This window comes from Aplidium turbinatum, chromosome 2 (genome assembly GCF_918807975.1).
Source record: "Aplidium turbinatum chromosome 2, kaAplTurb1.1, whole genome shotgun sequence".
NCBI classification, from domain to species: domain Eukaryota; kingdom Metazoa; phylum Chordata; class Ascidiacea; order Aplousobranchia; family Polyclinidae; genus Aplidium; species Aplidium turbinatum.
The window spans coordinates 15,231,962-15,247,054 of NC_137473.1; the positions used below are offsets into that span (position 1 = coordinate 15,231,962).

General features: G+C 37.0%; 1 protein-coding gene across 1 annotated transcript in view; it reads right to left on the reverse strand.

Annotated features, from left to right (window-relative positions):
• Positions 1-8,181: 8,181 nt before the first annotated feature.
• LOC145788355 (uncharacterized) overlaps positions 8,182-15,093 on the reverse strand; it is a 31,600-nt gene continuing 24,688 nt past the window's right edge. Inside the window, exons 18-23 of the mRNA XM_082600130.1 lie at positions 14,731-14,799; positions 14,245-14,475; positions 13,156-13,338; positions 12,312-12,384; positions 11,980-12,125; positions 8,182-10,070 (exon numbers count right to left, since the gene is read on the reverse strand). Coding sequence (XP_082456256.1) covers positions 10,022-10,070; positions 11,980-12,125; positions 12,312-12,384; positions 13,156-13,338; positions 14,245-14,475; positions 14,731-14,799 — 751 coding nt within the window. The 3' untranslated portion in view covers positions 8,182-10,021. The remainder of the gene's footprint in view (positions 10,071-11,979; positions 12,126-12,311; positions 12,385-13,155; positions 13,339-14,244; positions 14,476-14,730; positions 14,800-15,093) is intronic.

Here is a 15,093-nt window from a genome sequence, read left to right on the forward strand (position 1 = left end):
TTAAAGTCTGCAACGGTAGGTTAGTTTAAATGTTAAGCTAAAATTCAAATAGTCATATGGCAGGCTGGGTAGCCTATTGCTTAACTGTTACGGACAATTTTCAAATCAAACGTCACACAGAACCGTTGTCTACTGAACCTGACGTCTTACGTCATGGACTGTTGCTAGAAATAAGCAAAGATTGCATCACCTTTGTCACACCTGTGAAACATTACATAATCGTTAAATCTTGAATTACGAGATATGGTGTAAGCCAAATTCAACAGGTGTTTGAATAGCTTCTTAATGCTTATCCTTATTACGTCACAGAAACTACTTACGTGCGTTTGAAATATTGCAATCTATTCTCGTCATTTTAAAATTGTTGCTTGAAAGGTTGGTCGCATATTTAACTGTTTTGCTTAGTGCTTGCCAGCTAGACAAAATTTCCGTCTTTATCTCAGTAATTTGTATTGTAGTGACAAGTTTTTAGTGGCGTACAGTGTTGCGTTCCAACTTCGACAGCCTTGAGGCTAATTTTACAGAAATACAATTCTTGAATAGACGTTTTCAGAAGAGTGTTTCTTTCGGTCATTACATACAGACGAACGGATCCGGGAACTTTATGTTACAATTTTCTCACGAAGAGATTATGGTTTACCGCTGTGACTATTAACAATGGCCCAAAGTACTGAACCCAGCAGCATATTTTGGGGAAAAATGGTGGACGAGGTACCAAAGTTCAGTCAAAGCGAAAAGCCAAGAAAAAGAATTAACTATATGATTGTCGGTTGTCGTTACCTAGGCTATATAACGACAACTGTTAATAATATTGTTGTTAACTATATAACTATATGATTAACTATATGATGTCGGCTGCATAGCCAAGTGGTGAGAACACTGGAACGGCAATCGAAAGGGTGCCGGTTCGACACCGCTCAAGAGCATGCGGCTGTGTCTGTGGCAGGACACTTAAAGGCATGCCTGAAGGTGGACACGAAGATTGGCTTCCTTGCCTTCCCGTCCACTTAATCTAAATCTTCAACCACCAGGTGTAAGCCTGGATACGACAAACAAACAAAAAACTATATGATAATTGAGAAAGTGGTGGAGACGTTAACTGGCCTGGTAAACTAATGACAAAGAAAAACGGTGGTAACACCCAGGCTAGATGGTAGCCTACCAATCAATCTACTGAGGAAGAGCAAAAAGAAGGTCGAACGAACGCAAGTAGCTTACTAATAATGCAATTATAGCAAATACTCCTGGATCCCTAGTTGCTGAAGCGCTTGCAGTAAAACTACCACCAATATTTAAACTACACCCAGCATCAACATTTTGCGAAACTATCCCTGACTTCGATTTGATTGTGAGCTTTTACCTAACTACAAGTTTGGCCAAGTTTCTTTATATGCGCATGTTCTCGTTTGACTGGTTGATTAACACTGAACCAACGAGTTGGCCAGAAAGGTTATTTTTTCATTTTTATTTTTTTTATTTGTTTTATTATCTTTATCCTGCATTGCAATGAGGGTACAACCGCTGATTGTATTAAGGCACCACGTTATAGGCTATTCTGCTTTCTTACCATGATATATCCTGAAATATGCAGTTTGAGTGATCAAAAGTCGAACTTTTACATTGACTGTTGCAGAATGCAAGTATCACCGCCACCTCTTTCTATGGCACTACAACAACCTGTGTATGTAAGAACTGAAGATATTAATCATTGAACCCAGGAAAGGTGGTGAAAGTCAACAATAGACTGAAGCAAACAACTATACGACTTAACAAACAAACATATGCATAGGCAGTGGCGTACGGTACGCAGAATTTTCTCAGGGGGGAGGGGGGCATTTTCAAGTTTTTCGAATCGAAAGCGAATTGAAAAAACACCTGTTTGGAGTATTTGCCAATAATCACGAGTAATTCAAATTGTGTAAGATTAGCCTACCACACTCAGCTTGCATTGACGATAACTTTTTAGTTTGCAGCAACTAGTTTACTCAAATGGATAGACTTTGTATTCAAAACAAAAAAATGTGATAGGCTATAACTAGAGTTATAAATGCAAAAAAAAAAGAACCGTTTTTTTTTCAAAAAAAAACTTGAGGCAAAAAACACGATTTTTTTGTTTTTTATTGTTTTTATGTTTTTTTTTTCATATTTTTCTGGAAAAGTTGCAAATTTTTTACAATTTGCAGCTTGGTTTCATTATAGTGGTCTTGAAAAACATTAAAATAGTAAAAATGGTTTTATTGGTGTGCTAAAATTCCTAAGTGTTTGTGCTTGGCCCTGGCTTGGCAGCATATGTTTTTTGCATAGTCCTACGTTGTTTCACTTTCTTCTTCATTCTCAGGCATGTTTGTGGCAGTAGACCTGACAAACATTGCATTAATGCAATTTGATACATGACATAATGTAGATGAGTTTTATCAGGTTTGGTGGCCGTGCTTAACTATATTTATTGATGCATATACCGCAATATTAGATCCTTTCATGCACGTCTTAAACCATTAAGGTTTTGCCACCTTTTCCTTTTGTTAGTTTTGTTACGGTACTGTATTTCTTTTTCACAATATCATTTCTTTTGCATTCTGACAAAGAAAAATAAATTGAATTGAATTGAATTGAGTTAATTTTTTTTTCCTTTTATGGAAGTGCCCTTTATGGAAAAGGTAGCCTACGATGTTAGTAGGCTATACCGGTACTAGTTATTCTTGTAGGCTACACACTCAATGGGTTGACGAAATTTTGGCAAAAATAAGATGGCAGTGTTCAGAGCACACATTACCTTGTTTGTGGTGATTTACTAATGCCAGCTATTGCCAATAACTTGTTCAAACGTGTTTTTTAACTGATAGCTCAGCAACGATGTATAGGCTATTCTTTATAAATGTTGAAACAGAAGTAGGCTATACCTTTCGTGTGTTGTAAGGTCTTAGACACTTTGCCATTGATGCTTCTTGCAGATCATTTGTGACAAAATGCAAGAGATCGTATCACTGATATTTTTAGCAGTCAAAAGTAATTGCATTTGTCAGAAAAGGTTTATTAGGTTAATGTTCCTTTCAAATGCCTGCCACCCATGTTGACTATTGTGATCGAGTATCTAGGCCAACCAACTCTGAATGAAGAAATTTTCCCTTTAAAGTGGAGTTTTTCAGCACTGCTCAGTGTTCACATAGTGAATAAATGCTTCCTAGTAATACTTTTCTTGACAAGTATAAAGTTTTACCCATATTCCGGCAATGCAGAATAAAGATACAAAACAAACATCAAAGAAGAAAACTTCTTTTATTTGAGAACAAGAACAAATTTAATGAAACGAACAAAAATCTTATGTAGTAAGAGTATATTTGCTTGCTACGAAGTAGGTATCTACATTTTGGGCTCTTGACGTTGTTCTGGAAAAGGTGTGGAGTGCTGGCCAAAAGTGCCTTTGTCACCGGTGGAAATAACCAACTGCGTCAGTTTAAGGTTTTGGCTTACAAACGAGTTTTGGTGATTCTCGACTTCCTTTAAGAGTTGTAATAATATTCCTATCCTGCTATGATGATTTTGTTTTTCAGAAGTTTTAATCAATCTTCATTACATTCATAGCCGTACGAGCCAGGGGGGCAGGGGGCAGCTGCCTCCCCTATTGTTTCAAAACATCGCAAATTCGGGCAAAATCTTGCAATTATTAGGGCAAAAAATGCTATATGAAAAGCTACAAAATTGCATGAATTAAGAAAAACTATAAATTAATATCTTTTACCTATCAAACAAAGTAGGCTATACACTATAGCCTACAGCCTCTTATTTGCACAAGAATTGTGCCGCAAAATTTTCATTTGGCACACCCGTATTGATGTATTGTATTGCCTGGTGATCAAACTGTAGTACCGTACGAAATGCATTTAACCAACTGCATCATGCCAATTTGGGCAGCCACCAAAATATGTATCTAATAGTATGTAAAACTACCCAAATCAAAACGCAAAATTTGCTATAACTTATAGCTAATTTTATTAATTTTCACAAATGCATCGTGTTGATTTGGGCAGCTGAAAACATGAAATTATCTGATGAAACTGATTAGTCTGTTTATGCAACTGCCCAAATTAGCGTGAGGCAGTTTCCACAAAATGAACAAATTCATTTATAAAACAATTCGGGTGGAGAGGTTACAGTAGCCTACTTTTTCAACCATAAACGGACATAGCTATAGCCTAAGCAACACCACAACATTTAACAAAAAAATGTTATCTGTTAAATGAAATGTTAACGTTGTAGTGTTGCTTAGCTTTGTTTGGTTACTTTTATAAAACTACCCAAATTAAAATGATGCAGTTTCGCGCCAAAATAAAAAAAATATTTAGTTTGTTTATGCAACTGTGTCATGTTAATTTCACCAACATTTAAAATGCTACTGCTGAAATATATAATCTCAAACCAATCATAATGTATTCATTTATTTCAAAGCTTTCTAAACTCTTTGCAAGATTTTGTGTGAAACATGGCAGCTCCACTTTTTTTCATTAGGCTAATATCTTGACTTCTGTTCTGTGGAGACATATCCAGTTGTTTGCATTAACTTGACCTGCTTTTTCTGGTTGCAAAAAAATGTTGGCAAGCTGCATGCGTATCTTCAAAGATGAATTCAGTTGTTCTATCTTGATTACTTTGTTAAGAAATTCTAGCTAGCTAGTGATCTTGTTATGTTAGTTTTTCACTGTTATCATGCACCGCATACATTATATTTGGGCAATTTTTATAAAAGCGTGCAGATTTGGGCAAATGTACGTTCTGCCCCCCCAAAATAGTTTGGTTTCGTACGGCTATGATTACGTTAGTAATGATTGATGAATGATAGCCTACATTACATTAGATTCATTACATTACTAGTAATCACGTAGGCCTACGGTACACTATACAGGTTCGTAGGTCTACAAACCATGAATGTATGAAATACTGGCAATAGGTCAAATCAATAGGCTATTAGCCTATTTGGGACATTTGAATGCCCACATTATGAAGCAGAGAAACAGGACACTGATCACCTGGTCCTAACATGCCCATTAACCAAAATCCCAGGTAGCTTCGAAACTTTACACGAGTGTGGTACTGCATTTAACAACTGGTTGGACCAAATTACAGACAGTAAATATATTTAAAGAGTTTGATATAAAGAGTTAGGCTATATAAAGAGTTTGATTTACTCAAGATAGAGGATATTTACCGACTAGAACTAGGAAAATTTATGTTTAAAATTCATCATAGTATATTACCAAATCATTTTGAAAACATGTTCACAAAATCTAAAGACATTCACAAGTATTCAACCAGAAGTGCGAAGAAAGAGTCTATATATATTCAACAAATAAATTCCAATTCTGGGAAAAAATGCTTCAAATATGCTGGAGCAACCTTGTGGATTAACATCCCAAAGCAAATCACAATGTTGTCGTTTTCTTCTTTCAAAAAGGAATATAAAAAACAACTTATTTCAAATTACTAAAGCTGATTTTTGGCATTGTTTACATCCTAAACTGATTTAGGCTACTACTTACTGACCCATTTAAGTGCCATTCTGTGATTATATTTTTGCTTTAGGCTACTGTTGTTGATAACTATTTTTTTTCTTTCCTTTTTTGTTGTTGTTGTTTTTCTTTGTGTTTTTTTTTCGTACTATTAATCCAATTATATATTGTATCCAGTAAAACATCCCATGTGGGGGCACCTTGACTTAGATAACCGCATGGTTTTTTCGGTGCCTCCATGGTGTAGTTTCCATATCAAAAAAGCGATTTGTTATATCTAATGATGTGGACATTGAAAATGAATGTGGAGCTAAGCCGAAATAAACTTGATTGATTGACAGTAGGCTACTTGAGGTGTGCCAACCATAGAACACTGTTATTACTATTTTAGGCAATGAGAAATCTTTATGGCTTAATTGTGTGTCGAGATTTGGGATCTACAAAATTCCTTAGGTCTATAGTCTGATTTGAAGTAGCCTAAGTTATACGAGTTATGAGAGCGTTTGTTTGTTAAAAGAGACGCTATTGCAATGATTTTACCGTAATTGCTGCATATTGTGACATTTAATGTCAAAATAGGTAAAAAACAAAAAGATAGAAAACAAAAAAACGAGCTCGTTTTTTTTAAAAAAAAAAAAAAAAAACGTTTTTTTACATCTCTATAACACTCTTGATGTCGCATATAATGTTTTACGTAGACGACGCAGTGAGCTTACTCAAACCAATGAAATAGGCGGATTCGTCGTCGTCGTGTGAGCGTCTGGGGCTGAGGGTCTATCCTTTTACCACCCCAGATTCACGATGTTTCCGGACTACACTGGAAGGCTACTAGAGAGCAGCCAGTCTTTGGCTTCAAATAGGCGGATTGATGGTACGTTTAGTGGCGTACGCAGGATTTTCTTACTGGAAGAGTAAAACGTTCGATATAACTTGACAATCTTTTATGAAGAGAAGCCTATTGCTATACTTTATAGTCTGACCAAGGTGTAAGGTAGGTAGCCGCGGCTATTTGTTTGTGAAATATAAACTCTCACGGCCTTTACATATGTCACTGTACTTTAGCGTTGAATTATTAGATAGCCTATGTGAATATGAAAAGCATGATAGTTGGCCTAAACAGATAAATAAAATCTGTAAGCCTAATTGTTCGATTAACAGACAATGTCCTAAGATTAAAAGTTATCGCACTCTAAATAAATATAACGAAAAAGATTTATTGGGTTCCCTGACTTAAGATAGTCATTCCAAATAATAATACAAAACCGATGGATGCAGCCTAAGCTATAAAATGTCGAGTTTTTATAATAGTAGGCCTATAGGCTATAGCCTGGCCAACTGGAAATGCGGCCTGATTTGTCACATTTTGATTACAGCTACTGCTAGTGTCTGACATTTTCTGAAATGTAGCCTATTTCCTTTTTGCTGTCTTTTAATGATATAAAAGTTTTTTGTTGGCTTGGGTAGCCTAAGCAGGAGCAAATGAGAAAAAATAAGTTGAAAAACGCTCAATCAGAGTGTTATTGAAAAATTAACAGTCTGACTATTTTGCTTTCTTTGATGTTATTGTTATGTTAAAACCTCTTCTGTCGTCTGGGGAAAACAGTAAAGGCAAAAAAATATAATTTTTAGAAAAATTAATTTAAACAGTCGCCCAAAGTTGGCATAATCTGGAAATTGCTGCAAAATGTGACAAATCATGCAGTATGTTTGGATAGCCATATAGCAAGTAACATTGTTTATATTAAAATGCCGAAAAACGCTGCACCAACTAAATATGAATGAGGGTGGGCCCCTAAACAGAAATGTTGTCCCGCTAACTGGGGTTTCGGTAAATAGGGCTTGCGTAATATTTAAGCTATAATATCGAGCTTTTGTAGCATCATTTTTTCAGTTCAAATAGCCAAACATTGAAATAAATGGGCTCCCTTAACAACCGTGCCCCCTCCCACCCCGAGGATAAGAGACACAATAACAGAACCTAATTTTCCTGAAAAGTCGTCTAAAAGTGGGACACCTTAGGCCACATAATTTCGCTTTTCGGGCCCCAGTTTGCACAATGGCGTAGTGCATGGTATCCCACTCCGTTGGCCTACATAAGTGTTATGACCTAGCCTACACCTTCCTACGCGCCTTATAAGACAGGTGGCGCGATGTTAAGACCAGCAGCAGTTCTCTAAATGCTTTCCAAGCCGCTTTTACACGTTGTGTAATCGAAAGTACCGGTACGAAACAAGCTAGTTATGTTTTTAGATGCATTTCATTTTTAACCATGGCTGCATTTACTTCCACAGAAATGATCAGTCTAACCACGTCAGTGCTACGACGAAGAGTCGGTTCGATAAATCATCACAGTAGCTCTTCAATCAATGGGTTTGTAGGCAACCGTTCAACTTCAAATGGAAAAATAAACTCTTGTCGTAATAAGCCAGAATAAAAAAAATTGATAAAAAGGACGCCATATTCGAAAGCACCCACAAATAGGCTACATGTTGTCAATGAAAAATTTTGAAGTTGAAAATCGCAGGCTAGTGTTATTGCAATACACCTCTTCTATCAAGAGCTAATTTGTGGGCCACGGTTGAACTTCAGGTGGAGAAATAACCTTTTGAAATAAACTCTTGTCTCAATATCATTATAAGCCAACAAATGAGACCAGATACATATTCACAAGATTACATCTGAGCGAGCGATTACGTTTTATTTTCAACAAGCGATAATTATAAAATTAATTAATATACATAATATGCAGCTAGTCAGTGCAACGACATCGTACCGAATACAGGCTATGAAATATGGTACTGAACTTAATAACGTTACGATACATCTTACTAAACAACGGAATTTCAGCAATGTATATGAGCACTGAGCAAGCAAGCTTTCAATGGAGGGAGTACGCCTAAAAACTACTACTGTATATTAACATTATAAAGGTTCCTTTTAAAACAGAGCTGTTTCATAAATGATAGCGGTCAAATTATAACGTTAGACGACGTTAGAAACAGGTATCGGACTACAAAAGCAGAAAATCATAGCCAATAAGAATGTAATTGTATGATCACAATGCCTGTTGATATTCATTACTAACAAAGCTTTGTTTGCATCGTCGTCTCGAAACGAAGTACCCATTATAAAGCAACACAATGGTGGAGTGAAACGTCATTAACAATAAGCGAAACATGCTAAGTATGGACGAAAGGCAGTACTGGTATCACAATGCAGCAGAATGATATAATGTAGTTCCAAGTTGTAAATCATAGTCACACTCACAAAGATGGCGCTGATAGCAAAATTAAGAATTATTCCAAAAGTAAAACTTATGATTTTCAGGATATTCGATTTCAACATGAAATAACCTACATAATAATTATCACCGATCTGTCAATGATCAGTGGACTTTTCTTTCTGAACAAAAGTTTAAATCTTTGATGGTGAAGTCATAGTGTTGTCATTTTGAAAAAGCATTCAGGTTAGAAGTAAAATGGTTGGAGTCAGTCGGAATGACAAGAACAGCGCACCACTTCACTTTGAGCAAAAAAAACATTTTGAAAACGAAGCGGTCTTCATTTGCCCACTGTTGGTAACTAACCTAGACAGCCAATTAAAGTTTTTTACATTCATTTTACGACTGCAGACGTTGTAAAAAAGCGGTTAATTGGCTGTCTGGGTACCTGTTAAAGAAGAAACAAGCTTCGAAACGTTCACTGATCCTTGAGTTTAGCTTCTACGTATTGACCTGTGTTTTTTAATCTAAACTTTGTGAAGGAAATATTATAATATATAACAAGATTAAATCTAAATATCATAAACAAAAGTGGAAAATACATGAAATAATTAGCGACACTATTTCATAATAAAGTCTAATAACAATAAAATTACTTAATATAATTACATGCTTTGAATATTATAACTGAGCGCTGAAGTTGGTAAGCGACTAAAGAAAAATAAAAGCTATGAAATGTGCAAGTGAAACAAGGTGCCCTATTCTGAAGGTATCAAGAGGTGGACGGAATCATTTAGACATTTCAATTGCAAGCAAAAGTGCCGTGATGTCACCCGTAACACCCTAATCAAGCACGCGAAACTACCAAGATTAAGGTTTAGATGGGGTGTTCTCTGATCGCGGATAAACTTACTCTCCAATCAACCAACAATGACCGCATACAGTAAAATCCTGATTGGTAGATATAGATTAGGATTAATGTTATAACACAGCAGGCAATGAGACGTCCTTTGATGTTGGCCAATGATGTGTATCTGAGACCTGGATTTTGCCTTGGTAGGTTTTTGAGGTAGGTTCATATGCCGTAAATCAGGTGCTTTACAGCAGATACTGCGAACTGCAATGAGAATGGATATACAAGACAACACACAGCTTAATAATTTGAAGTCCATGAATGCTGGAAGATTTCATGTTTTTGTTCAAGAACTCGACTGTTCTTGGTATAAATTCCAGTAGAGGACACAAACGAGGGAGTTCCATTATAGCTGTGCCAGTCTACCTGTTGTCTTGTGTGTTGCTAATCTGGGAAGGATTTCGGTTGCGACAATGTTGCTGGATGAATACTTCTGTAAAAATAGACATATGAAGATATTGTTACCTTTGAATTGGTTGGTTATTGATGAATGGTTTCGTGAAGTAATAAAACATTAGTTTTACTAACACACAACGCAATGCTTATTAACATAAACAAAAATAGTCCCTAAGCTCTATCCGTGGGTGCTAGTCATGACAGAACAATATAAACATACGCGCCGCATCATGAGTACATGTTTACGAGGACATGCAGTGCAATGTGAGTGCATTGATTAAAATGGTTATCAGAAATGAAGTGTCAACTAATTCTTCTTTGAGTAGACAAATTATTCTCAAAATACCAACAGACTTCAATCTTTCTTCAGATGCAGGAGACGGGTGGCTTTCCCTGTTGATCTATAACCCACTTATTACCAGCGAGAAGTCTCCGAGCGTGAATTTGGACTTCATTCACATAGAAACAACTACATTACAACGTATAATCGACATACATACAAAATTCCTACATTTCACAAAATGACCGATCTGTGGGCCATCGACGGTGGAAAACAAGCTTATATATTTTGCTTATTTTCTACTAATATCTACACTACAGTATATGCAGATGGCTAAATGGTGTTATAGCACTAACGAAAGATAAGTTGGAATTAGAGCAAATTAATATTGACAAGCGGTGGTTACGGTTTTACATCTCCAATAGCAATTGCGTATTGCAGCAAACAAAATTGAAACTCCAATCTGGTCTAATAGTGTATGCCTAAACAAGTCATCCTATTACAGCAAGTTCTCAATGAATAAGTAATACGTTACATTGTAGATTTGTGGTTGGAATAATTCAGAAGATATTCTACAGTACAATCAATTACACCATAAATGGTACAAGAAACAAGCCCATTCATCAATACTTCAACAAAACAACATCTTGTTCACGGGAGGATATTTCGGATTGTTCAAGCAAATTATACATTTTTTTCGAACGTAAAAAGCAATATTCAGAGCTGAAACCGAATCGCTGAAACACTCAAATCAAATTGAACCACAATGCTCGATTTTGTATTTAATTGATTTGGTGATGAATACATACGTCACTACAAATAGAACCGCGGCCCATCAACCATGGCATTAAAACTTGCCAAACAATTATTATCTCAAGCCAAAGCGACGCACTAGCAAGCAGGGGACACCACATTAAACTTATTACGATTGAAGCATCTTCCATTCTAACAAGCAGTGAATCGTGAGTGCCAAGCATACCAGTTACCTTCGAACTCCATCATTTGGTTCCAATGAAGCCAAAGCTGTCATGTGTGAAAACACAATAACAATTACAAAGTTTATTCTAGAACTTGCTGGATGTCGAATGCAGAAAGGCGATGAATGTGGGGGAATAGGTATTATATGCGTTCTTTGCTATGGTCAAACAACACCCATGCAAAATAGAAATTTCCTTTGAAAATGTTTTGTTTAGAATACTCTGTAGTTTCGAAAAGAGAAACAAAATGTTTCAAAAATAAAAATGCATCTTTGAAAATAATATTCTTTTGTTAATCCAGGTTGTTATTTTACAAAGAAACAATAAAATGAAACTCTGATACCGAGTTTAAAAAATTGCATTTTTTGCATCGTTGTAACGACACCAGTCATTGAAACAACATAAAATAGCAAGTGTGCTATCAAAGGTAGCTATTGAAGAGACCAAAAGATGCACTGCACTTGTTTCTCAATTTATCATGCTTAAGTGATTTTAATGAAACTCTGTTGCAGAAAGCGGGTCAATTAATTCAAACATTTCTTGAAATTGTATTTTCCGCTATTTTAAGAGTGTCAAAAAACAAATATTACAGTTTGGAAAATCAAATCGCAAAACAGACGTGTTGACCAATTGCGAAAACTTATATCCTGCAGCATAAGAATTATCCATCTACGGTCGAAGCGGCTCACCGGTTTCGTTCGGCAACCTTGTTGTGTTGTTTCAAATCCTTCATCCAATCATCGTTGCCGGGGGGAGGGCGTCGAGTTGAGGGGGGTTTGGAGCTAGCTCCCCCTTTCCCCATTAGTTTTGTTGGAAGCATTTGTTTTCTTTGCGGCTGCAAAAAAAGTAGTTTTTATAACCCAGCCAGCAAAATCGGTCATTTTTACATTGATTCAACGTCTACAAACGCTAGGGACGTTAAATCGATAAATACATGACCACTTTTGCCGACTAGAAATGTGTCACTTATCCGTTGGATGGACGACTGGACGTAAATGCAGGGCAATGGCAACATACTTACTTGTTCGAAATCGCTGTTATACGAGGTAGCTCTCTTGACTCTGCGTTCATATTCGTTGATGTCAAATTCTTTGCTGAAAATATATCAACAAAGATATTGATTACAAAAAGATGCAAAGGAGCAAATTTATCAACCGAGAGATTTTATCAACTCATTAGTGATTTCATTACGTAGAGCCAATGAGGCTTGTCAAGAGTACACCAGGGCTCCCCAAACTACGATTCGCGAGATTCTTACGGGCTTCCGCACTGTCCAAGAATAGAAAAAGTTCACATTAAAAGTCAAAAAGAAATACTGTAATTAGAAATATCAAAATGATGAACTTTTTTGGAACGGTCCGACACAATGAAATATGGGCCCCATTGAAACACGGCCGGAAAGATTAAAGCATGTCTCTATCAAAACACAGCCCGACACATTGGATCATGCAATTGAGCATTTTAGACACATTAGGTTTACGGAATAAGTGAGAGCAGGCTAATGAATCCCCAGCGGCAACTGACACTCAGTTAACTATTGTCTATTGACTGAACAAAGTCATAAGAAGCTCCCGACCATCAGTTCTCAGTCGTGTGATTTTTTGAGAAATAAGTTATTATTGATCCCTGTAATGTACGTATATATTTTGTGAAAATTGCTATTTAAAAACGCAATACTTTCTTTCGTATAACTGCTTGAATAAGAGAGTGCAGACTCGACGACCTCCTAGCCTTTAGGGCTACGGTCTTTCGCACTCTTTCAATGGATGCACAGTGCACACTGTACGTTTTTGTTTTATGTAAGTTTCGCATCTAAACAAAAATAAATGACCATCCATCTTGTATAAAGATGATTTCTATCCAACCTTAAGTCATTGAGCCAATCGTTGGATTCAGGATCCTCCGTGTCTCTCTTCCTCCTGAACCGCTCCACCCACTCCGGTTCATCGGAGCGGTGATGCGACAACTCTTCTCTTCTATGGAGTTGAGATTCTGGGTAAGGGCATTCATCGCGTCGCTGCCGAGGTGGACTTACACGGCGGTTGGGGCTAAAAGAAATTTGTAAACTCAGCGTTTTTTGTTATATCCAGGCTTCTGCCCGGTAGTTGATAATTTAGATTAAGTGGACGGGAAGGCAGGAAAGCCAGTGGTCGTGTTCACCTTCAGGCATGCCTATAAGTGTCTTGCCAAAGACACAGTCACATGCTCTTGAGTGTCGTTCCAGGGCTCTTACAACTTGGCTAGGCAGCCGACCAACGTTGAATTGTCTATGTTCGATAAAAAGTTTTCTCCTTGAAAACTAGGGCAGTAACCGACATAGATTGAGTCTAAAGTTCTTAGCAGGTTAATTATAATATAATTTACTCATTTACCAAAGTAAGTGTTGCAAACTACTGTACATGACGAGCTCAACCTACCAGTGTTGCCAATTAATAAACTGGGAATCTAATGACTAAACAACGTACACTAAAATACTTGAGTAAGCTCACTGCTTGCAGTTTGAGCACTTTCGCAAGGTTGGCGGTAGTACAATTTTTTGGGGTTAGGTACCACGGAGGTATGTATCTCCGTGGCCACACCCAGTGTACCTACTACACTGAAGAGGCCGGAAGGCCGAAGTGGTGTGCACTATCTGCAGATAATTAGTTAATCAGAAATAGCTTACTAATAATCACATCTGCAATAACTGTTACGTTTTGTTGCAAATGTAATGATTACTAGGTTATACCTGAAAAGGCCACGACGGTGTGTTGAAAATGTTTGAAAAAAATTAATCGTTTCTATTTTGGACTTTGGTATATATTTTTTGTTCATATTTCGGTATAAATATACTGTATTTATATTTTTTTTTGCGTGAAAAACATTAAAATCATTGACGTTAGTATGTTTTATGTATAAATTGCAATAAGTTAAAACGTCAAAACACGTTGAATGTGCAGTGTGCACCAACTTACTGTTCTCTGTCTTGGCGATATCTGTCCCTTGGTCGATCTGGGGCTCTTCTGGCCGGGCTCATGCTGTGATCACGTGACCCACGTTGGTCTTTTCGCTCGGGTGACCTGAAGCGATCATGTGATGTGGACCGACCTCGTCGGTCAGGGCTAGGCAGACGTTCGCGAGATCTTTCTCGTCGACCGGGACTGGACTCTCTCGCTTTTGGTTTCTCTCTTGAGCGGCCGCGATCCCTAAACAGAGATGACCAAAATTAACCTTAAAAAAGATCTTTGTACCGTGAACCAAGCATTCTTTACCGTACTTGTTTAATATAGGGGGGGGGGGGGGGGGGGTGGTAACCACTGCGCGATTTTTCCACTTCCTGATTGAAAATGTTTGCTCATATTTTTGAATATTTAACCGAATAAATACAGTTTTTCATTTTATATTAGAATTAGCCAGTTGATTAATAAGTTGCAAAAATGTATGACATAAGGTTTGGATACCTCTCTCTGACATCGTCGTGTCTACCGCGGTCATGTTTACCACTGCTACTTCGTTCTGAAGTACGTTCCCTGAAAAGAACATTGTCGAAAATGTTGAAATGCAATTAATTGATTGATCTAAATATATTTGTTTAAAAGCAACAAAGACTTTTTCGAAGCTAAATCCTCGCGATTTCGCTCCAAGTTGCAGGGTTTTCGCTTGTTATTGAATTGTCATTGCCCGTAAACTACTCCATTTGCAAAATTCCGTTAATCGAGATATGCTCTTGTAGTGTCCAGTCCTCGCAATACGGGATACAAGATACGTTAAATCGTATAGATAGAGTGTAGCCGTAGCTGTTTGCCTGCACTAACTAAGAGTTA